At 35.7% G+C, this 24,799-nt stretch overlaps 1 protein-coding gene across 1 annotated transcript in view; it reads right to left on the reverse strand.

Annotated features, from left to right (window-relative positions):
- Nucleotides 1-24,799, reverse strand: part of LOC5567085 (aminopeptidase N) — a 101,430-nt gene that overhangs the window by 12,884 nt on the left and 63,747 nt on the right. The window contains exons 2-3 of the mRNA XM_021857251.1: nucleotides 16,660-17,072; nucleotides 12,805-13,428 (exon numbers count right to left, since the gene is read on the reverse strand). Of these exons, the coding sequence (XP_021712943.1) occupies nucleotides 12,805-13,428; nucleotides 16,660-16,997 (962 nt within the window). The 5' untranslated portion in view covers nucleotides 16,998-17,072. The remainder of the gene's footprint in view (nucleotides 1-12,804; nucleotides 13,429-16,659; nucleotides 17,073-24,799) is intronic.

Here is a 24,799-nt window from a genome sequence, read left to right on the forward strand (position 1 = left end):
CGAGAATACCTCTGAATCTCCACAATCACCACGTGAAGGGTGTTTATTAGTGAGGGAGGAAAAGAATCTGGGAGTCACCTCTGGTCGATGATGCGATCCATGGACAAGGGGGAAATATACGACTTATATTTAAAGCTAGTGTTGTATTTTTGTCTCGAGAAGTTTTTGGTAGAAGCTTTAAAAAATACGCAACATCTACCGTTTTGTCTCAAATTCCGAACAGACTCATATTCCGAACACTCGGTTTTTGTATGGCGATTTGGTTGAAATGTTTCGCTGAAATATGTCACCAAATAACAAGGAAATGGCAGTCAATTGCATTTTAATTTTAACCTTTCCAATATATTTTTTACCACGGAAGTAGTGATTACTCTCGAGTTTGAGACCAGTAGAACAAGCTCAGATAAATTTATTTGCGAAATTATTCATTTGAATACGATTTATTCGTGCTGTTCGGAATTTGAATCAAGGTGTTCGGAATATGAGACAGAATAAGCACAGTGTTCGGCATTTGAATCAAAATGTTGTTCCATACTTTTAAGTAAAAACAATACTAAAACCAATTGAATCAACATTATTATCGATACACCCAACAGCTAACAGTTAAACTTTGCGAAGAAATTAAAATTTACACAAATATCAGCCAATTTATGCCAATCAGATGTATTTGAAGTCACTCCTTGCCTTAAGTGTTCGGAATATGAGTCAAAACGGTATAATGTCGAACAATTCAAAAGATGTTTTTATTAATGACGAAAACTGAAAATTACATGTATATATTTTAAAATATATGAAACAGGAATAATGCCGACACTTGTAGTGACGAACTATACATAGTTTGTTTGAAAATTAGGTATAAGTATAACTGTGCATTTTGTCTCGATACGGTAGAAGTTTTAAAAAATACGTCAACATTCACAATGTCGAACAATTCAAAAGATATATATTTTTTTAAGGCACTCCGGCCACTACTGCGCCGGACTCAGTTGATCTGTAGCTGCTTTATCGATACAGATCTATTTTCAACTTATCTATATTTACATCTAGTTTCACTCTCTCCTACTCTTTTACTCTCACACCGAGCAGGTAGGAGAGAGCTCTGCTATTAGTGAGGCTAGCTGCCTGCGAAGAGGGTCAGTTTGTCTCAGTCACCATCTGATACTGACGGAGGATGGATGTGCTCCGTGAGGCGTCTTCTGGTGGGCTGGACGGGTTTTTTTTTTGTGGAGGGGCTGGGAATCGAACCCATGACCTTCCGCTTATGAAGCGGAAGCGTATCCTCAAGGCTACATACCCCCCTAAGATAATTTTTAATAATGTCAAAAAGAGACAAATATATGTATATTGAAATTGTATAAGAAAAAAGCATAATGCCGACACTTATAGTGACGAACCATACAAAGTTTGTTTTAAAATTACTTAAAAGTTACGCTTCCAAGAAAATATGTGTTATCACAAGCATGAAACGAACTCACCAGTTGGTAATCCATCTTCGACTGAACACAAAACTGACACTGACAGCAAAACTTCTTGGCGTCCAGAAAACAAACCGTCTTGCTTGTGCCTTCCTGGGCAAGACGCTCCAAAACAGAAAAAAAAATCTTTGGAGACGAAAACACGCGCGAAACCGTGAGCCAAATCTATCGCACGACGCAAAACCGAACTGTCCTGCTTGGGCTTCACGAAGCACTACCCCTCTATGAATCCGTGTATCATTTACTGGAAAAAGTATTTAGGATCAATTCTGCACGACACCCTGCTAGAAAAAAAAATGAGAAGAAGCCCCTGAAAAAAGTCAATAAATATTAAAAAATCATAGCAAAAATATATGGTTTGATCAACAAAAAACCTCTTGAAAGCACTGAAGGAGTACTGCAGATATTTCTGCAAAAATTTCGTGAGTGCTTTTCAAATAATATAGATAATGATCCAATGCTGATGAAATTAACCATGATTTATTAGTGTGTTTTTTTAAGGTGATTATAAAACGAAGCCACACCTCAAATTTTCAACAGCACAAGACTTAAGAACCAAACAACGCTCCGTGTTGAAAATTTATCCCATTGGGCACCACCAGCAAGCAAGCAATTTGATTGATTTTTTATCTCGAACTGTTGTCAGATTCTCTAGTCTTGTGCACTTGAAAATTCAAAGTTTGGCTTCGTTTTATAATCACCTTAAATGTCATAACTTTAAGTAAAAATTTAGTACAAAAAATCCAAAAATTTGGACAAAATCCAAAACTTAAAAAATTGGACAAATATCTTCGCAGAAAGAATAATCTATTGCCTTTCGAATGCGCCATAGAGAGTTTTAATTGGACGTGTAACCAGGCCCGGATTTGGGGGGGTGCCGAGGGGGCAAATGCCCCGGGCCCCCCGACCAAGGGGGCCCCCCGAGGAGTGGAAAAAATAAATACAATTCAATAAATAATTTTTACATTATTGATTTTAAATTTAAATTACAATTCCAATACGATTTCTAACAGAAATATCCTGCATTGAGATTATGTTATTTGATAGTTAGTAGCTAACTCCATATGATTTTTTTCTGAGCTATTGAACTTATGAAATTAGAAAACTTCATAACTCTTCTCGGGTTAATATACAGCAAATTGACACAGCTTTCTGGAACGATACTGTCAAAATAATTGTGCCATATGTCCTGGAATGATTTTGATAGGATGAAGATACTCGTTAATTCATACATTCTCTTGATTTTACCATCAAGATACTGAAACTATCTATCAAACACGTTTGAAATTATACTAGAATTTTCATATGTTTCTGTTCTCTTTTCCATTTGCGACAGTTTTTTTTCTTTGATTTTGTATTACTATTTTCATGGCTTTGTTTGAATATTGAAATTTTTGCTACGAGCTTCAAATTTACCATAAATTTGACCAACATCTACAGAACTTAAATAATTACAGAAACTATAGCATCATCTGCAATTTGTCGAAGCGTGCATAGTTCTTCCTAACTTTTGTGAATATCGGGAACATTAGAATTTTAAAGTAAGGGACTAAGACATGAGCCTTGGGGAAAGCTCATACAACTAATTCTGAAAGTTGTAAGTTGATCCAGAGTGAAGCCTATGTGCTTTCTGAAAGCATTTGCTCTTTGTCCGCAAATACTAGTTAAATATCTGATTAAAGTTAGACAATCGTGTGTTCCTTTCCTGTTATGAAAATCAAATTGAGTATTTCAAAGCATTATGTTCAATACAGTCGCGGTAGGATAATTTTTTTCAACAATAAATGTAGGAAATCAATAAATTTCTACACAATAAAATAAAATAGTTAAACGATTTGCTAATTGCTCTAATAATGGTTGTTGTTGAAGTTCATTTATTGGAAATATCTGCAGTTAAATTGAAAAAAAAATGAATATAATATTTGGTATTGTTATCCAAGTCACGATTAGTCATATAGTCTTGATTTCATCTGGAACATTTTTAATTTTGGACATGATTGAGAACGATTTAGTCAAAAATCAATCTAATCATGTGCTATATGCGACTTTTCAAGTATTTTATACAGATGATTTTCCGGATATTTTATTTTCATAGTACAGTCGAATTTCGTTCGTTGCACTATCTTTAGGTGGGCTTCGTTTTAATTGGGCTCCCGTTAGGTGGTCTATAGCCCTCTTAAAACGAAGACAAACGCCACTTTTTGACATGAAGCTCGATTTATCAATGTTGGTAGCCCTGAATTTCTATTGTATTCAAAATTTTGACCGATTAGTGAAAGTCTTTCACTAGGTGGGCTACAGGTTTAGTTTAACGAACGAAAGTTGACTGTACTTAACTTTCCTATGCTTAGCGTTTCCCACTCATTTTGTGCCAAGGGCCCCCGTCAAGAGATCTGACCCGGACCCCCCGAAGTCCAAATCCAGCACTGCGTGTAACCACAGAGATATGGACAACACACTTTTGTATGTTATAAAGGGGTGAACCCAAACTTTTGCACGGGAGTGTATGTATGTATCAGGTATAAGGAAAGAGTTGCTATTGATGAAAGAATGGAAGCGAAGGGAAACGGTTTCTTACCCGTCTCTGGTTCTAGCGAACGCTATGAACGAATAGTTTAAGTGTGATAGATTAAGAGTGGAAGATAATAGCAAGTGATGGTCATAACTACAAAGTATGAGGAAAGGGACAGGCCTGGGATTGAATCCATGATCTTCTGCTTATGAAGTGAAAGCCATTAGACCACCAACATCGTCGCCCAAAACTACATCCGCCGGAATGTGCATAAACAAAAACGTATTGAAATATTCCTAGGAAACTCCTTAGAGGAATTACTGGAGGTATTCCAGGAATTTCTCGATAAGCTAGAGTTTGGGTTTGAGCTCGATTGACCGTCCGTTATAGCTACTATAGTATTCCAAAACCACTGTTCTTACACTAAGAAACAACCAGACGACAGCTTGGAACTAAAGATATTAGTATGCACTTTGTCAAATTTGCAACTATATGACTAGGCATAAATCAAACGAAAAAATCGGTTTCAACAATGACTAAATCTTTGCAATGACATTTTTTGTTTGGCTCTGAATCAATCCAAGCCGACATAGTGACATAGTGTACTGATAACTTAACAGGCATTTTTTGTGTATAATTGCTGATGGCTCTTGAACGATTCTCTTGATAAATTCTCAGAAAAATAACTGACAAGATTTTTTTACGAAATGGCTAAGAAGAATTCTTGGAAGAATACTCTCAGAACTTTAGAAGAATGAAGGAGCAATGGTAGGCATAGGCCATATTTCTGTAATACATTTGGAAGATAAAGGAGTGGCAAAAGAAATTTCAGCAATACTGTGCTTGTAACCCTCAAAAAGCTCAGCCAACAGAAGGACATAGAAAAGAAAAATTATTTTCTTCTAATTCAAATCATAAGATGGTTTTGATAGAATTCATAAAACAAATACCGGATAAATTCCTATAAGTGTGAGTAAGTTAATTCGAGGTGAAATCATAAGAATGCATTAAAACATTCTGAAGAAACCCTTGATAGATTTCCCATTAAAAAGTTAATAGATAAATCCATGGTGGAGATCGAGGAGGAATCCTAGGTTGAATTCTCGGAGAAATGTTTGACAGAAAACTTGCAAATTTTCATGAACACTCAAGGTCATTTGTGGCACCAACTCATTTAACAGCAAAGATTTATTCAAATAAATAACGTAATGTATGTTCTTGGCATAAATTAGTAAAATGTGTTAATACGGTGAAAATATCTTTAAGAGTTTGATTACGAGTCTTAACGTATCTGTGAAATGTGAATTGCATATAATGCTGCAGATAAACACAAAGAACTTTTAGAAGATATGAATGCCTTAAAAATATTGCCACATAGTTATTTCTTTAGTTTCATACTGATTGCTAAACTGCCCATACTCGCAAAACAGTCCCATTTCAATTTTCATCACTTTTGAGTTTTCTTCATGAATCATGTTTATTGTTAGTGTACTTCATGGTATCATACTTAAAATTGTATTTTTGTATGGACAAAATGCGAAAAAAATACCAAATCATGTGCGTCCCATATTGAAAGTACCCGCATAACAGTCCCACTAGTAGATTACGACGAAATTCATGTACCCTTATTCCTATTATGATTTCTGTAATCTTGCATCGTAGTTTTCATCCCATAAGAAAAATAAATGCTACAAATTACAGTGTTTTAAACTATCTGCACTTCATAACAAATGTTGTTTTTTATTTTTGTCTAGAATGCTTCTGGTGCGATGAGTGATTGAAACATCTAGTCCTTATGAGAGTCTAAATTAACTTTTGTCTTCTGACCAATTACCTAAATCTCCGGTAGGTTCATCTTTCTAACGACATGGAGGGGAGGCTTTTTGGGCTAACATGGGAATTAGCATACCATCACTGGTATCGTCGACTGGTCAAGCAGTACGTTTAGCGGCACTAATGGTGATAATTAAGAAGGTCCAATGAAAAGCCAGCATTATGGATATCTAAGAAATGTCCAACAGCTTTTTCGAAATCAGGCTAATCAAAACTTACCCGCCTTAGTACCTGTGTGTCAGATACTACAACATGCTGCAGGTGAATCCTAACTACTTTTCCTATATGGCCGGCAGCAACGCATTCATCAAACCCAGGAATGACTTGAGGACTGTCACTATCACCACCATATTATTTTATATTGTATAATAAGTATTGCAATTAAAATATGAAAGCACTTTAGTAGCAAAAGGAAAAGTCCCTTGGAATCCATGATAAACTTGGCAATAAATGTGTCAAGATGCGCGATAACTAAGTAAGCGAGTCCCATGTAATGGGACTGGTATGCGGGTATATTTGAATTTGAAGAGGAAAGTACTCGGATAACGAGTCCCATTGGCAAGTATCTTGGATTTGTATATAAAAAACATCCGCATTCACAATATTTTAGTAGTTGTTCATTTTCTTGTACTCTAATGATAATGTGTTGAGTAATGTCACTAGAATTTTCTGCTGCCTGCAGCGGCGTTACGAAAACCTTTGCAATAATGTTCAATTGCGTTTTTCTCGACATGATGATTTTCCTGATGGGACTGTATTGCGAGTATGGGCAGTAAATAAGAATATGTACTACAGTCAACTCTCCGTAACTTGATATTGAAGGTACCTTCAAGTTAGAGAGCTATCAAGTTATAGAACACAAAATCCTAGGGACCATCGAAGTAGTCATGGAAACCAACTTTTACTGTGGTTCTCTAACTCGATATTGAGATACGGAATATCGAGTAAGGGGGATTGATTGTATGATGTCGCTTGTTTTATGATTATATTTCTGAAATAAAACAAAAACACATTGCAAAAATGTTAGATACATACATAGGATTTTTTTCCGAGAACTATGAAGAAGAATATCATAAATCTCCCGCTAGGTAGTGCTAGGGGCAAAATTTTCTTAAATTCTGGAGATCTTAATAAGCTAGAAGGTACTCGTCTTCGCAGAGTTGTTCAGCAGATCAATGACTAGATGGTAGTGACAACTCTTGTAGGGAATTCATCCGGTAGGTGGTGCTAGGAAAAAATTTTCTTCAATCATTTGTATCTTCCCATTTATGAACAACATTGCCAAATATATATACCAATCTATATAAATAAAAATGAAGTGGTGTTTGTATGTCACGAAATGGCTTGAGAACGGATGAACGGATTTGGATGATTCTTTCTCCGCTTTGTTCTACAACGGTTCCGACGTGTTTGTGTACAAAATGATCCCATAATATTCAGCAGGAAAGTTGTAAAAAACGAGAATAAACGGAACTGTCATTTTGTATGGGACGATTCAAATCGTTTTTCAACAGCCTACTTGATGGCAAGACGAAGTTTGCCGGGACCACTAGTTGTAGATAATTTGATACAAGCGCCACCTATCGTATGAATTCCAGATCAGATTTGTTACAACCAGATATCCCTTGATCTGCTGAACAAATTTATCTGCGACACTAACCTTCTAGCTGATTAGCATCTGGAGATACATAAGATTGGGGAAAAAAAATTATTCACGCCTCCTGGCGGTTAAATTTCCAATAACTGTTAGATAGCACTTGATCTGTCTTGTCGAAGGCACATCAGGGTCTTGAGATACATATGTATTCGTTTTGGTTCCCCAAAATAATCCGGAATCATTTTGATCATGTTTCCAAATTCTTCGGACATTAAACTAAAACGGTTTTCTGAGATGCGTTGAATATTTCAACAAAAGGGGTTTGTGTAAGAATTCCAAAATGATTTTAGAACTTGACGAACTCTATGAATAATTGCTGATTTGTTTTCTACTTCTGCGATCGTAAAGAATTCATAAAAGTATACCTGGAATCTCAATTCATGAAATGCATCTAGGAAAAATTCGAAGATTTAACAATGAATCCCAGTGATAGAAATATTGGTAGAAAATTACATTTTCAACCACTACGGAATCAATTGAAGTTTTTAATTTTTAGTATTCCAAAACAATACTAAAGCAAGTTTTTGAAAATTTTCAGGATATTCAGCCAACTGAAATTCGAGTACAAGATCTATTCTTGGACTACAGCACGGAAACATATTGTAAATTCAGATACGCAAGCAAGGTGAAAGGTATATTAAAAATAAAAGAAATAAAAAGGAGGAGACGCAAAGTAGACATTGATTTACAATAGGATTCTAAGTAGGTCATTCTGCGTTTGCAGATAATGTCATTCTACAGTAGAAATTCTACTTCTAGCTGTAGCTGGAAGATAGAAGATAACTATGTTACAACGCACAGGTCTAAACCTGGGAGGGAGAAAACAATACGAAATTGCTGTACGTCAAGGTGAGCCAAGATTCTGCTGTCACTGTAAGCCGGGATCTTAAACAAATGACAAACATGATAAAAGAGCGTAATTTATCAAAATACATTTCTGCATTTCATCATACTTAGATGACAATAATCTTATGAGAATCAATTAATGCTTATTCAAAAGTAATGTAACGAGAGTACCTTTTATTCATATTGAATATAAAGTACTGAAATAAAGCAAATGTACCATTAGTGGTGCACCTAAGCGAAAACTGCTAAAACATGGTGATAAAATCAAAAATTATATGATTTTAGCGTATCAATCGCTAGATCTCAAATCCTGCTATCATTCAAATGTATAAAAATCACGATTCATTTGAAATTTCCCTGCAAAAAGCCTTGCACCAACAATAGGAACACTGTTCCTTTAGTGGAGGTATGTTTTAAGAATGGTTCCTTTAGTGGCGCAAACCATTGATTTCTTATGGGACCCTCCACTATGGGTACTGATGCACCACTATAGGTGCAAAGGAGCAAAAAATTTAAGCAAAATAATTGTTTAAAATAGGTTTATGGTCAAATTTCATGAATATTTTTCGATAACTTGTATCATTTTCACATCGTACATCATAGAAAAATATCACATAGCCATAAAAAAGTGCGAAACATGTCAAAACACACTACCTCCACAATTGGAGCTACCTCCACTAAGGGAGCGTTTGCCCTACGCAGATTATTACTTTTTCAAATAAAAATGAAAATTAAACGCAAAAAAACTAAGACTCTTTTTCCATGTTTGTCCAGAAAAATCGAATGTACACAACAAAAGAAAACTAGTGATGTTCATCAAGTCTGCCTTGATGTTGCAGTTATCTTGCAGTTCGAAAAAAAAACTTTGTTTCATATTTTGTGTGTAGTATCTGTGACTCACTCTCAGGTCTAAACCGAAGTAAACGTGACAGAAAATTCAAAAACGCTGCCGCTGGCGCGCACGGCTTACTCCGATTTTCTATAAGAAAGAAGGGAGTGTGTGTGGATTAAAAAAAAAGGTACCATAATCCGGAATCACATTGATCAGTTTTGACGTTAACTACGTCTCACGGCAATATACTGGGTGTCAATTGAAAATCTAAAATGTTGCGACCGTCACTAAATTATGTAAGATTTTAAATACAAATAACTCAGCCATTTATCGGTAGATTTTCAATATTTTCCCACCAATCGGTCGGAAATTTATACAACATCTTACTCAAATGTAGAAAACTTTTGATTTTTGACGATAGACTATCGAAAATTGGGAAAATGTCGAGCCCTTTCTTACGCAACCAAACTCGTTCATATTGTCTTCCACGATTCTTTTGGGTTGGGAAGCGCACTATAAAAGGAGACCATTTTCTGCTTCTTATTTTTTTTAAGGCACTTTGTGCTCGTGGCCACTACTGTGCCGGAATCAGTTGATCTGTAGCTTCTTTACCGATACAGATCTATTTTAAACTTATCTATATTTACATCTGCTTTCACTCTCTCCTACTCTTTTACTCTCACACCGAGCAGGTAGGAGAGAGCTCTGCTGTTAGTGAGGCTAGCTGCTCAGTTTGTCTCAGTCACCATCTGATACTGGCGGAGGATGGATGTGCTCCCCAAAGCACGGTCCTCCGTGAGGCGTCTTCTGGTGGCTGGACGGGTTTTTTTTTGTGGAGGGGCTGGAAATCGAACCCATGTCCTTCCGCTTATGAAGCGAAAGCGTAACCTCAAGGCTACAGACCCCCCTTTTTTCTGCTTCTTCGCGCATTCTTCTTTTGACGTTAACTACGTCTTACAGCAATGGGTGTCAATTGAAAATCTAAAATGTTGCAACTGTCACGAAATTATGTAAGATTTTGAATTCTAATAATTCAGCCGTTTACTGGTAGATTTTCAATATTTTTCCACCAATCGGTCGGGAATTAACACAATATTTTACTCAAATTAAGAAAACTTTTGTTTTTTGACGATAGACTATCGAAAATTGTGAAAATGTCGACCCCTTTCTTACGCAACCAAACACGTGGGTTGGGAAGCACACTATAAAAGCAAACCAATTTCTGCTTCTTCGCTCATTCTTCTTTTGACGTTAACTACGTCTTACGGCAATACACTAGGTGTCAATTGAAAATGTGTAAGGGTTTGTTCATAGGGTAAATTGGTATAATGCGCCCCAACCAGACAATACGCCCCACTTCATTTTCAAGGAAATAAGGTTTATTTAACACGTAAATATGATTACATATCTTAAATATACGCGAAAAACTGATGTTGCGCATATAAGATCTCTTAGAAGTATAAACAACCAATAGAAATACCGAAAATATCGAAAATCAGCTTTTTGGCGTAAAATTTTGGGTCTGATGGGGAAGCCTTGTTGTAGATGAAGCCCATCCTTTACTATTGTACTTATTACAAAAACTTTTACCGGAAGACGACTGCTAATGGACCCTTTGATTTTAAGCTTAGCAAGTGGTGGAGTTCTTCTTGGAAACATTTCTACAGCGCTGCGGAACTTTTTCTACGGGAGGGGCATATTGCCCGGTTTGTTTTGAAACGTCAAAATCTGGACCGTTTACAGAAAACGTCTTGTACTCTTTTTAGAAGTTACCTAGCAAAAGAAAGTTGCATAACACTTTGACACCAAAAACTATAGAAGTAATGCATTTGCCTCTGCGATAGAACAGTTTTTCGTTGGGGGGCGTATTATACCTGTTTATCCTATATTTCATAACGCTAAAATAGGCCATTTTGGACACCTACCCACCCCCTTATGACGCTTTTTGTATTGATATTTTTCTGTTTTTGTACGAACCGTAACATCGTTAGGACACCCACCCACCCCCTCCAGCGTTATGAAATTGGTGAATCCTAATGTTGCGACCGTTACGATATTATGTTAGAGTTTGAACTAAAGGAAGGCTGCAACTCTGACAATCGACTAAAATTCAACTGCAGAAAATCACTTGGCGTAGTTAACGTCATGCGGTCGTGTCTTGTACACAACCCCCTCTGATTTTTTTTATGTTTAATGAAATTTTCACTTGAAAATACAAAAGTTGCAAGTTTTATATTTTTAAAACAAGTGTGGGCCCCATCGCTCGTGACTATGATACGATACATGTCTTGAAAGTTTGAGCATGATTAAAAAATGTTAAATGTGATAATTTTTACCTGATATGGGATAACATTGGTCACCCATGCAAACAATGGCTGGTAATATTGAAAATATCATTACTTATAAAAATCGTTGCTCTAGAACCCATAAGCCCAAACTCTTACAAATCGCTGACTTTTTGAGTCATTTTAAAATTCAACACACCCTGATTCGTGACATGCAGGTCGGGCTCGATTATCCGGAGACTCGATTATCCGGAATTTTAGATTATCCGGGGTATGTTTTTTGGTATTCTTGTTTTTTCAGTTTTAATGCATAAATTTGAGATAATTCAGTATTGTAATACATAATATAGGGCCTCCCTTAGCCGAGTGGTTAGAGTCCGCGGCTACAAAGCAAAGCCATGCTGAAGGTGTCTGGGTTCGGTCGGTCCAGGATCTTTCCATAATGGAAATTTTCTTGACTTCCCTGGGCATAGAGTATAACCGTACTTACCACACGATATACGAATGCGAAAATGGCAACTTTGGCAAAGAAAGCTCTCAGTTAATAACTGTGGAAGTGCTCATAAGGACACTAAGCTGAGAAGCAGGCTCTGTCGCAATAGAGACGTTAATGCCAAGAAGAAGAAAATGCTTCTAGATATAATTTCTGGCTACGCCACTGCATCATATAAATCTCGCATTCAGTATTAAAAGGGCGTAACTGCAATGATCGATTTCTCTTCTTCGATTTTCTCTTTAGCCAATTACTTAGCCGAACGACTGTTTTTGAATGCTATTTTCGATTCAATAGAAAGAACTCATTGTCCTTTATCATGTTGTCTCGTAAAATGTTACCAACATCGATTGAACTTCGTGTAATAATCCAAAGAGAGAATCGATGAAGAGAAATCGATCACTGCAGATACGCCTGTATGATACTCAACGCGAGAAATAAAACAACGAAAAAAGGTAATATTTAAGTTCTTCTATCGCAGATTTTATTTTTTCTCTTATAAATTCGATTATCCGATTATCCGGAGTGAAAATAAAATCGATACTCCGGATAATCGAGTCCGACCTGTACTTCTTAAAGTAGATAAATTCCTAAGAAAATTTGTCAGTTTTGCTGAATTGAATATATTGAAAATTTTGAAAACGGAATCATTTTCGGCTATGCCGGAAAAAATAACCATGAACAAAACTCAATTTTCAATTTTAAAAATCTCAAGTTTTGTTAGCTAATTCATGATATTAAGAAAGAGATGCACCATGCATGAATTGAACAAATTCCTTGGATAAATATTGATTCGAACAGGTGAGACAGTCTGATCAATGTTACCCCGTTTCAGTCTTCAATTGTATAAATTGAATCTTACTCAACTCACCGTGTTTCATTCCGCACTGTGTACGAGCTCCGATAGAATCCTTGTAGGTAATCGTTGAGCACCCCATCGTACTTAATCCTCACCACGTACCGCTCGCCGGCAAGCAATTTCCGTTTAAACATAAGCACATAAAACTGTTTACTTTCCACGACAAACTGCCGGTCTATTTCAACGATGCGCCCTGATGCATTGTCACTACTAGTGGCTCCATCAGTGCCATTGTCCACTTCGTTGTGCTCCTGTCGATTATCATTATTGCTGCCTGTTGCTTCGCTCAGATGCCGCTTGTTGCGACCACCGCCACCATCGTCACCGCCGGGGGCAGCATCTTCATCATCGTCGCTAGCGCCAGGCTCTTGCCGCCGGACATGTGCCTCGTGTATTTGCAGGGCTACCGCATGCAGTGTTATGTTATCACAGTCCGCCGTAACTCGCACCTCGATGTCAACCGTGCCGGCGAATGTGAAATTGTCTTCCACTATAAACGGTATCAGACGAATGTTGTACGCAATCGGTTCGATCGATCTTGGCAGTCGGACGTCATCTTCTTCGGGCGGATGGGTTTCCGATGAGCCCGGCTGATGAGTGCCGATTTCCGCTGACGCGCTGGTAGAAGTCGAAGAGCTTAAAACATGGATTGGTAACATACAAAATATTAAATTCATTAGCTTGATATAATATTTGAAATATGACCAAAATGCATTTTTCTGTTCGAAAATATTAGAATTATAAGAGGAAACGGATTGACATGAGCCACAAATTACAGGATTTCTGAGTTATAAATACTGGCTGCCGTTGACACAGAATACAGACTTCCCGGACTGTGGACTGATGAACATATTATTTTATTCTTTATTTGCAGGATATAAACAGGCAAATTGATTTCACCTGCTTATAGGAGAAAAAAACGCTTTCCATTTACTAATAAAATAAATAATTTTATTTGACATTTGGTCCAATGTTTCAACACTGGATATTCTATGTAACTTATTGGTTCTATACCAGAGAGGAAGCTACAGAATCATTTTCAAAATTTTATTTTAAATTCTCTTAAAATGTGCATTGGTCCCAAAGCCATATCTAGGAAGGCAAAAAATAATTATGCCTAAACCGTCATTTTTAGATATATGGTTATGATTTTTTTTAACAAATAAGGTAGGGTGGTACTGAAAATCAGTTTTTCTTGATAACTTTTCATACGATGATTTCTCGTAAAAACTTTGTTCCGAGCACTTTTAGAACTTTTGATTGCGTAACTTTTTGCTGAAGAAATTACTGTTCTATCTCTAATGGTTACAGAGTCATCATATATTTTCTTCGAAAAAATGGTTCTTTTAAAATGGCGATATCTCTGCAAGGCGCAAACGGATTCTCAATCTTTTGTAGCTATTAAAAAGATTATATTTTCTCTAATTATGGTGAAAAAACTGTAGGGACGTTTTTTGTTTGAAAACATTAGCAAAATTTTGAAAATAATATGTTTTTAAACGAAAATCGTCCATAATTTGAAAAATAATCAAGATAACTCTATGGTGCCTTTAGCAAAAATGTGCAAAATTGATTGTTCTGAAAGAGTTTCTTTGTATGTACTCATACAAAGTCAACGCTTAAAGAAACATTCACCATAAACCGAAATTTATATGGTAAACAAGCGAAAAAAAAGATATTTACTAGAATAACCGAAATAACTGTAGAGTAAGGTGGGGCAAAAGTTCGACCTTAGTGGTATAATCAAAGTTTCCAGGAAAATAATAGCAGATGAAACAAAACAAATACCATACAGCGAACCTTCAACATATTGGCTATAACTTTGCTAAACAAACTTGTGTCAAAATATTTACCCATTTTTAGTTATAACAGTTTCAAAATTGATTGTCTTAAACGAACTTTTGCCCCACCGGTGGGGCAAAAGTTCGAATCTAGTATGGGCCAAAAGTTCGTTGGCTAAAACACAAAATATCAATACTTTTATGCCAGGCATACTTTATACCAGCCGTAAACTTATGTTTGCCGAAAAATACACACTAAATTTTCATCAAAAAATGCCCAAAACAGGGTAAATTGTAACACACCCAAAAAATAGCAGTTTTTCGCAAAACTAAGTGAAAATGTAAAATTTTTGTGACATTTTTCGCACGATCAGGCAAATTTTGCTAAATTTGAAGATAATATGTAGATTTCAGGAAATTTGAAAAAAATTCCGTGGGTTTATAAATGGGTCGAACTTTTGCCCCGCAGATTCGAACTTTTGCCCCGCTATGGGCTAAAAATTGATTCCAACTATTTATGGAAAAACAAATACACGTCAAAGCATCCTTATGATAGGCCTAGAAACGCCCTTACATAAAATATTGAAAAACATTTTATCTTCATTTGGTTCCATGCATCGAAAGTTTGACCAAATATTACAATATTTACGTCGAAAAACAGCAAATTGCCATAACTTTTCCAAATCTCAATCGATTTTTATGATATTTGGAGTGAAAGTCTCTTACTTGAATAGCATTCGAACCACCATGACATTTCTAAGTTTTGATTTGATTTGAGCTAGAAATCTTAAAAAGAAACTCTTGCCCCACTTTACTCTATGTGAAGTCATTTAAAATTGAAAACACATGTATTGCGATGAGATCGATCACAGTAAGCGGAATCTAAGGAGTTGGGGTAGGAAAATTATTTGCTAAAGCAGTTTTAAAGTGATCAAGGCTCATCTTCTGGTTCTGGTTTATTTGGGACTTATATCTGGCTCTTGTACAGGATTCAAGCATTTTTTAACAGGCGAATGCAACCCTGACTTATTCTTTGTGACAGATTTAATAGATTGAATTGAATTAAATGTGATTAGTTAGATGCCCAGTTAAGATAATTGCAGATACTTCTATATTTCTATATTCACGGGAAGTAAGGGTTTGTTAATGTGAAGAAATTCGCCAAAGTACACGTTTGGTTATCGTTAAGAGATGATAATAAAAGAGACGGGACCGGTGTTGTACGCATGACCTTCTGCTTAGTATGCAGAAGTTGTAGCAATTCATAACTGACCACGTCCTACGATTAGCAGGACAAACTTTGTTTCGCGTAAAATGACAATAATAATTTAAAAAAATTAAATTAAAAAAATAAGCCAAGCGTGACAAGCCTTACGAAATTTTCGAAGGACTCATACCAAAAACGTGACAAAAGGGGGGAGGGCGATTAAAGATTGAGAATCCGTTTGCGCCTTTCAGAGATATCGCCATTTTAAAAGAACCATTTTTTCGAAGAAAATATCTAATAACTCTGTAACCATTAGAGATAGAACAGTAAAACAGATAGAAGCTACACAATCAAAAGTTCTAGAAGTGCTCGGAACAAAGTTTTTACGAGAAATCATCGTATAAAAAGTTATCAAGAAAAAACTGATTTTTCAGTTCCACCCTAACTTATTTGTTTAAAAAAAAAATCATAACTCGCGAACCATAAGAGATGTTGAGAAAATCGTAAATAACTAAACGAAAATTACACCGATGAAAAAATAACGTTCTAGCGATCAAAAGCAAATTTCATTAGCATTCATTTGAAGAACAGATATTATAAATCGGTGCACTTCATCCGGAGATATTAGCGTTTAAATTAAAAATTTGAACATGTCTCAAAAACGGTTCGACTTCGTGTTTTTTCGACCGCTTTTTAGGATTCAGCGAACGATTTTACATGAAAAAATGATGATCAGCTCATCGAGTTCAAAAATGCTATAAACTAGTGTAATAGATAACATTAATTATTTCAAATCTTTCATTTAATAATATTTTTCCAAATTGATGTGAAAACAATGCGCTGTATTTACTAATATGCAATTGAGTAACTTTATCTTACATCCTGCTGGAAGATATGCTCGTTGCGGTTGTCGCCGGCGCTGTGCTAGCGTCTTCCACCAGCGGAGGGGTTGTCTCGTGCTCGAGATGTGCCCGGGAGGAAAGATTGGACACGAAGTGGTAACGATGATCGCATATGCTGGCGTGGACTGGTAATTCCTGACAACCGGCAAAATGATATATGAGCAGTCCTGTGCCCACCAGCAGGCAACTGAATATAGCCACTGTTGTCAGCAGTGTCATCCGAGTGATGAAGTAGCCCCGATTTTCGCTATATGTCCGGGTGTTTCCGTCCATCGTGAAGTTCTCCCGTATCTGCATCTTGGTGCTGTTGTTCATCTTGAGCCGCGCCGAATCCGAATGGGGATAGCGACGAAAGCGAGGCGTTGGATATTGTCAATTCATTCGAATAATCTGTGGACGAAGAAAAGACGCAAAGATAAAAAGAATGAGCATGGAAGCATTCGCTTATTCCACCACTAATTTATTTTGATTAAGAAGGGGCCTAATAAATTGATTTAGAAGAGTATTGTGGGTACAAATCCACATGAAGAGTGATTGTTGTTTTAGTGTGGCATATAGTTTTGCGTTGTTGATTTTGATAAACGATAGTAGGGAGAAAGACAGATACGCGGAGTAGTAAGCATGTATATAAACTTAAAAACGTACAACCGTTCGCGTTTAAATGAGTATTAAATAATTTAAAATGTTGTGTTATTGATGTCACTGTAAGTACATGAGCGTGATATAAATTGTATTTGTTACTCTGAGATTGACCAGAATATTTGAAGTTGCGCGAATATCCAATTAATTAGGCTTTGGATTAGCTGAATATTATCAATTACAATTCAATTACAGTCCAAGCGCAATTTTTTTTGTTTTCCTAGATATGGCTTTGGGACCAATGTGCAATGTCTGTGTCATCTAAGTCTTGATTTACAAATAAAGTTGCAATGAGTACACGCTGGTGTAGCTTTTATTGTGCAACATACGGTAGGTTAACGCTTAAACGTTAGGCTTCACAAGGAATCCCAAAATCTGAAGCGGATGTTCCCATGAATGTAACTCATATGCAATGCTGCCGGTCCCATACTCTTTCAATGATGCACAATTTTTGCACAATGTTCTTGCGCCTCTACAAATGACAAAAAAGTGACTGGCATAAAATGAATTTAACGGAATACATCTTCTACATAGTTCGTCAACTACACCATGTGTTGCAGCAAGCATACGACATGGATATCCTCTTCCTTGGGCGAAAACATGTATGTGCGAGACAACAACAGCGACAGCTGGTGACAAATGATCATCGAAAGTCATTTACGTTTTAATCGGATTAAATATCTTCTCTGCCGATTTTAAAGGGCATATCGGAAGGAAGCATTTAATCCATAAATCAACGAGGGTGAATTTTTTCGTACGGCTTCTAATGAAATCCTTCATAGGCACCAAGTTGCGCGAAGTCTTTGCTGTGATCATAGAGCCTTTCCAGTTCCACGAGCCCTCACATTTTAGGGGTACCTTCAAAAAACTTTTACGAATAATTAGAATCAATTCAATAGTATTTACTGATTGTACCCCGTTTGGCATAAAGTCGTTTGGCATAAGGTCGTTTGGCATAAAGCCGTTTGGCATAAAGTCGTTTGGCATAATGGTCGTTTGGCATAATGGCCGTTTGGCATAATGGTCATTTGGCATAATGGCCGTTTGGCATAATGATTGACTTAAAATAAATATCGGCATTTTTTAAGCTTTTACCGAGATCAACACCACCGAGCCCACAGCAAAAAAATTTGGTAGGTTCTAAACAAGCGTGGTGTTCGTTCAGAGATTATCCGACCTAAGAATTTCAAAAATTGTTGTGACATTATAGAGCATTACTAAATAAAACTCGTGACGGGTCTCTACATCTCAGAATATTATCTCAGAATTAATATGTTTCAGACTCTAACGCAAAAAAATCTTTTCACAGCACAGCTCAAACGAACAACACATCTTTGAAAGAAAATATTTGTGGCAAAACTTTTCAGTGGTTCAATATAAATTCTAATTTTGGAAGTGTACATCAAAAACACCGTCTATTATCGAGAAAAGGGAAAATTTGTGATTGAAATAATATATTTTCCAGCATATCTCGTAAGGAGATCACGCGTTTGCCCCAAAAAAAAGTATATATTGAATATTGGCAGGTTCTGAAATAATTATAATTCTAACAACACATCTGGCAAGAATTGATAATAAAAATGGTTCACAATTAGCTTTACTAAATAATAAAATTTATAACAGTATAAACATAAAGAACAACCTATTTTTAAAAGAAGGCAAAATTTACAATTAAACCAATACAAAAATTGACGCCATAAATTATTGCGGCAATGACTGGTTCCCCCGAAAAGTGGTGACGAGAAAGAACGATAAACAGTCAAAAGAAGGAAGTGTTCTGTCATTCTCGGCTATACACATGTTGGCAAAAATGCTGAAGACGGTAAAACTCGAAAGAACCGCCAATTAAATAATGAACGGTGCATATTAGATGGTCAGTTCGTTCACCCCCCTGAAATGTATATAGTTACGACAATTATGGGTGCTAAAAATTTTCCGGGGGAGTGGGCTAGTCGAGGAAACGGGATATTCGGGAAATGGCATTCGGGGAAACGAAAATCGGGGAAAAGTAGCACAACCCATCAAAGTTACTGCAGTAATCGATTTCTCTTTTCGCTGATAATTTGAGCAGATCAATGTTATCGATTGCCGCCCTTTTGTCAGTTGTATACAAAAAATACTTTAAAAATATAGCTCCAAAGAACAGCCTATGCATAAAAGAAGGATAAATTTATTGAAATTTAAAATCAACAGTTTTCATACCTATAATAATGGTTACATCATATTTAGGAAAAAAATAGAACAATTAATAGAAGGGTAAATTTGTGCTAAATATATAAAAATCTTCAGTGCAAAAATTTGTTCCAATAGCGAAACTCAAAAGAAGAATTAATATATGAAAGAAGGGTAATTTCTGGATAAATAATAAAATACTATTGGCAATAACTTTCCTAATATGCTTAAGTTTATTCAAGAGCGAATGATTGTTGAATAGAGTGCCATTTTGTATCAATTTACTCCAAAACAAGCCTTGTGTCATCAGAAAGATTCAATAGAAACGTAAAAACGAAAATTGAGAAATTCTTGGTTTCAGACTCATTATGCCAAACGACTATTATGCCAAACGACCATTATGCCAAACAACCATTATGCCAAACGACTTTATGCCAAATGACCATTATGCCAAACGACGTTATGCCAAACGGCTTTATGCCAAACGACTTTATGCCAAATGACCTACCACCGTATTTACTTACCTTTTTGAATCGCATCCTATGATTTGAAAGATTCAATTTTATTTTAACCTTCGGGCTGTCGCGCTGTTGTACTTTGTACAACAGTTGTGATTTATATGCTATCGTTTTGCAACAAAGATATCTATCGACACCAAACCAAAATGTATTCCTCAAGAATCGTCTTAAGAACAATACTCGACAGTTTTTGTTTACAGTATGATCCTTTATAATGCGGTAAAATCAACAAATGTACATGAAAGTCGCTAATAATGAACGCACTATATACGTTTCGAGTAAACCACAGTTTGAAATCGGTATATCTCAAAATCCAGATAATATAGAAATTTGGGGTCTATAGTAAAGTTGTTCTGGAAGTGAAGCGCTATCTGATGGTACCTCATTTAATTCGGAATTTAACCGCTAGGTGGCACTAGTGGGCAAGGAATGGATACTTTTGTTTTGCAAATATTTCAGGATCCTGACCATTTAGAAGGGTGTCGTCTTTGGCAAAGTTGTTTACTAAGTTAAGGACTATCATTGTTCGAATCATTGTTTGAATCAACGAGTCAAAATTTTGTCACTAGGCGGCGCTAGTGAGCATGAAACTTTTGTTTGCAGATATCTCAGGAGCCTGACCACTTAGAAAGATAGTGTCTTCGGCAAAGTAGTTCAGTAGCTCAAGGCCTATCATTATTTGAGCAAGAAATATGATATTTTGCCACTAGGCGGCGCAAGTTAGCATGAAAGTTTTATTCTACGGATGCTGCAGAATCTTGACTTTTTAGACAGATTTCTTCGGCACAGTTGTTAAGATGCTCAGGGACTATAATTATTTTACAAAATCTCGATCTTTAAGGATCAAACGAAGAAATAATTTAAGCTTCTGAACAACTTTGCCCAAGACGCCATCTTTCTAAGTGATTAGGCTCCTGAGATATTTGCGAAACAAATGTTTTATGCTCACTAGCGCCACCTGGTGGCAAAATTTTGAATCAACTAGGTCAAACAATGATAGTCCATAAGTTACCGAACAACTTTGGCGAAGACGCCATCTTTCTAAGTGGTCAGGGTCCTGAGTTCTGCGAAACAATTTTCGTTGTATCGTTTTATGCTCACTAGCGCCGCTCAGTGACAAAATCTCAAATTTCTTGGCTAAAATAATTATAGCCCATGAGCTACTGAACAATTTTGCCGAAGACGTCATCTTTCTAAGTGGTCAGACTCCTGGGATATTCGCAAAATCAAGGGTGATGTACAAAGTAAAACGCGCGACTACTCGCGTTACAAAAATTCGCGCGACGACCGAAAGGTTAAGAAATCCGGAATAATGGGCGATATTTATGTAAAAAAAACCTAAATAAAATTACTAAAACAAAATATTAGAACATTCAGAATGTGATTTTGTTGGCTTCATGAGAAATAAGAAGATAAAGAAAGATTTAAATACGATTTAGATAAACAAGTAGAGTGCAATCCTTTTTCTTAAATTCCTAACGATTTTCTCACGTGACTTTTACAACTGTAACGAAAGTTTTCTCAACAAAGGTTCAAGACTAGGTTCAAGTGCAATTTATAGACCTGTAGAACAAGTAATAGAATTAAATTATTTAAATATTAATTTTCAAAATGACTATCGATCACACAGCAGGGCTAGTAGTGTTAAAGTGCCTTGAATATAGGAACCTTTGAGACATCTAGCTTGAAGAAAAAGAACTGGACCAAACAAGAAACAGAAAAGCAAAAAGTGACCGAATAGGAAACAGAAGATAAGAGTTTGATTGTTCATCATAGAATCGTACCAGACATTTATTTTATTTTTTTACTTTTCGTGATTTTACGACAGTATTACTCTTTGTATTTGTTCATGATTTTCGCTAGAAATTTCGTGAAATATTTTCCCGAAGATCCTGAGATTATTCCGAAGATTTCTCGCCAAGTTCGTTAAGTGAATTTCTCCAAGAATTTGCGCAAGAATTCCGTTTCGGTATCTCAAGAATTTAACCTAGATTCTTCGTAGGATAACCATAGAAATTACCTTAGAGATTCCATCAGGAATTTTTCCAAAGATTCTTTTAGATATTTTTCAAGGAAGTCCTAAGTTCCCAAGGTGTTTCCGGTGATTCTTCCTTTGTATGTCCTCCAAGATTCAACATCTTCAAAAAAAACTTTGTATAATTTCCGAAAGTAACAACTTGAGAGTTCGTTGGAAGGATTCGTGAAAAAATATCTCGAGAAACTTCTAGGAAAGTCTTTGAAAAAAAACTGTGGAAATTACTGAAAGTAGTATCGTTGGAGTGCTCAAGTCCTCTAATCATCCTTTGAAAAATTTCTGGAGGAATTTCTGGGAGAATTGGTAGAGGGATCTCTAGAAAAATTTCTAGAGAGATCCCTGAGTAGTCCCTGAAAGAATTCCAGATGAATCAATCATGATGAATCCAATTTCACTAGAAGATTTATTTAAGTTTTCCCTCGAAGCATGTGAGACGAAGAACCTGCTGAATAGCCACGTTAACGTATTTGAATTTTTCTTTGGAGCCTGCAGACTTTTGCATTAGGATTTACTACAATCTAAATGAAGAAAAAAGGCTTTGGAGACCATTTTTATTAAATTAGAGACCTTAGAGACTTCCATTGAAAATAGAGACCAAGTATCTAGAAAAGACCTGCTACCAGCGCTACTCCAATTTTTTCAACTTAACACTGTTGAATAAATTTGTATGTTCAGCAACTTGAACATTAAACAGGAATAGAATAAACATAATTTGAATTAAGGTACCCTGAGCCCAAAACTGAAAACCGACTTGCGACTGTATGAACAAATATAGATCCATTCAAAATAAATCGTATTACAATCTATCAACTGCAATCGATAGCTGGGATGTCAATACATGTTTTAAAAACATAAATTATAAATCTTTGAACCAGAATGTATAAATATTCAGATTTTCTTCCAAAAAACTATCAATGTTACCCCGTTTTACGGTACCAATAAGAAAGGAACCATCAAATTTAACCTGTAACATATAGAAATGACTTCTGATAATGAAAACTTTTCAAAAAAAAAACATGAAAAAGGGGAAATTTAAGGACTGTTTATTTTATAAAGTGAACACTTTGTTTTTGTTATATCTTTTTTGTTTATTGATAAAATCGTAATCGGGTTTCTGTGCATCGTTCAACTATTGTTCTACAATGTTACACACTTAGTTCAAATCACCGAAGTCGGTAATTTATGTACCGAAATCTCAACAGCTGAATGGTCGGTAATCAGTTCGGTAAACGAACCGATTACCGAAATTTTGGTAATTTGAATTTTTGAGCGCAGCTGTCAAAACTATCGAATGTTCGGTTGTTTTTACCGAAAAAATGTAATCCATGACCGCCGATTTTTTCTCTTCTGCTTCTTATCAGCAACATGAAAAACAAAGACAAAATATCACATAATCATCCATATTTTTTATTGTATCACCAGAATTGTATTGGAAGTTTAGTGAATTACAGATCAAGTTCGGTGATTTTATTTACCGAACTCTCACACTCTGTTTGAGTGTGTAGATTGTTGAATTTTCTAGCCAATTTCTAATAACCAATGTTTTTGATAACCTTCAAAAAACTGTTCTAAACGTTGTACCTCATGAGAGTGAATTTATTTATTTTTGTAGCTTTTTTCTTATCACAATATTGTACAATATTAGTCGAACAATGTACAGAAAACCGATCACGATTTTTTTAATAAATTAAAAAGATATTGCATGTACAATGTGTCCATTTTATAAAATGAACAGACCTTATTCTTAAGTACCAAAATGTTTTTTCCGTGAAAAGGGCCTTCATAAGACAATGGAACCCGAGCCCCCACATTTGTAAATCCGACCCTGGGTGTAAGTGATATTTTGATCGGTTTTTAGTTTACTACAATAAAAAATTGAAATGTTTTCAATCCTTTCAATTGTATTTTTAGGTCCAACAGAAAAAAACAACAAAAATCGTAAAAGTTTGCCTTGTTTTCTAAGTTATCATACAATTTGTATTGAATTTAAAATTGGTGAAAAATTTCAAAGTCGATTTTTACAGTATTCTCTCTTATGTATAGTCTGTCACGAAAGTAATAATACAATTTCAATTATCAATATTTTGGTGATGTCACATTGACGCTACTTTTGATATTCTTCAATTTGGTTCAAATTGATGATAATTATACCATGAAAAAAAGGTTTTTTTAGGAAATGTTTGATCAACTGTTAAAGGGGTTCTTCCCCATATAATATAAATGTAAAGACGTATAGAGACACCATTTTTAAATAAACTGCCCCATAAATTCCAGGTTCGTTCTCTGAACCCAGTTTTGAACTTATTTTGTGCTTTCAAAAATCATTCCAAGAGAAAACGAAGTTGTTTTCAGAACATATTGCCAATTTTTAAGTAAATTGCCTACTTTAAGGCGTTTAATGTAGTTAATTATGTAATTCACTGAATTCAATAACAAAATTTATCGATTGAACGATTTTGAAGACATCATTAAGATTCACCCCATATTATGTGAGTAGCACATTTCTATATTTTTAGAAACCAGACACAGAAATTGATCAACTTCACCACGGAATCAAAATCTTTCATGTTTTATTCTAAAAAATTAATTGAATAGAGCCGTTCAGAAATAATCAATCACACACTCATTTCACGGTATCCAAATTTGTACTGTGTTTCTCATAATATTCTAATAAAGAGGCTGTATTTCAAAATGGGGGCGAGGACTGACATAAAACAAAGCTCGAAAATAATATTTTGGGAAGCGGACTAAAT

Source organism: Aedes aegypti, chromosome 1 (genome assembly GCF_002204515.2).
Source record: "Aedes aegypti strain LVP_AGWG chromosome 1, AaegL5.0 Primary Assembly, whole genome shotgun sequence".
NCBI lineage: Eukaryota > Metazoa > Arthropoda > Insecta > Diptera > Culicidae > Aedes > Aedes aegypti.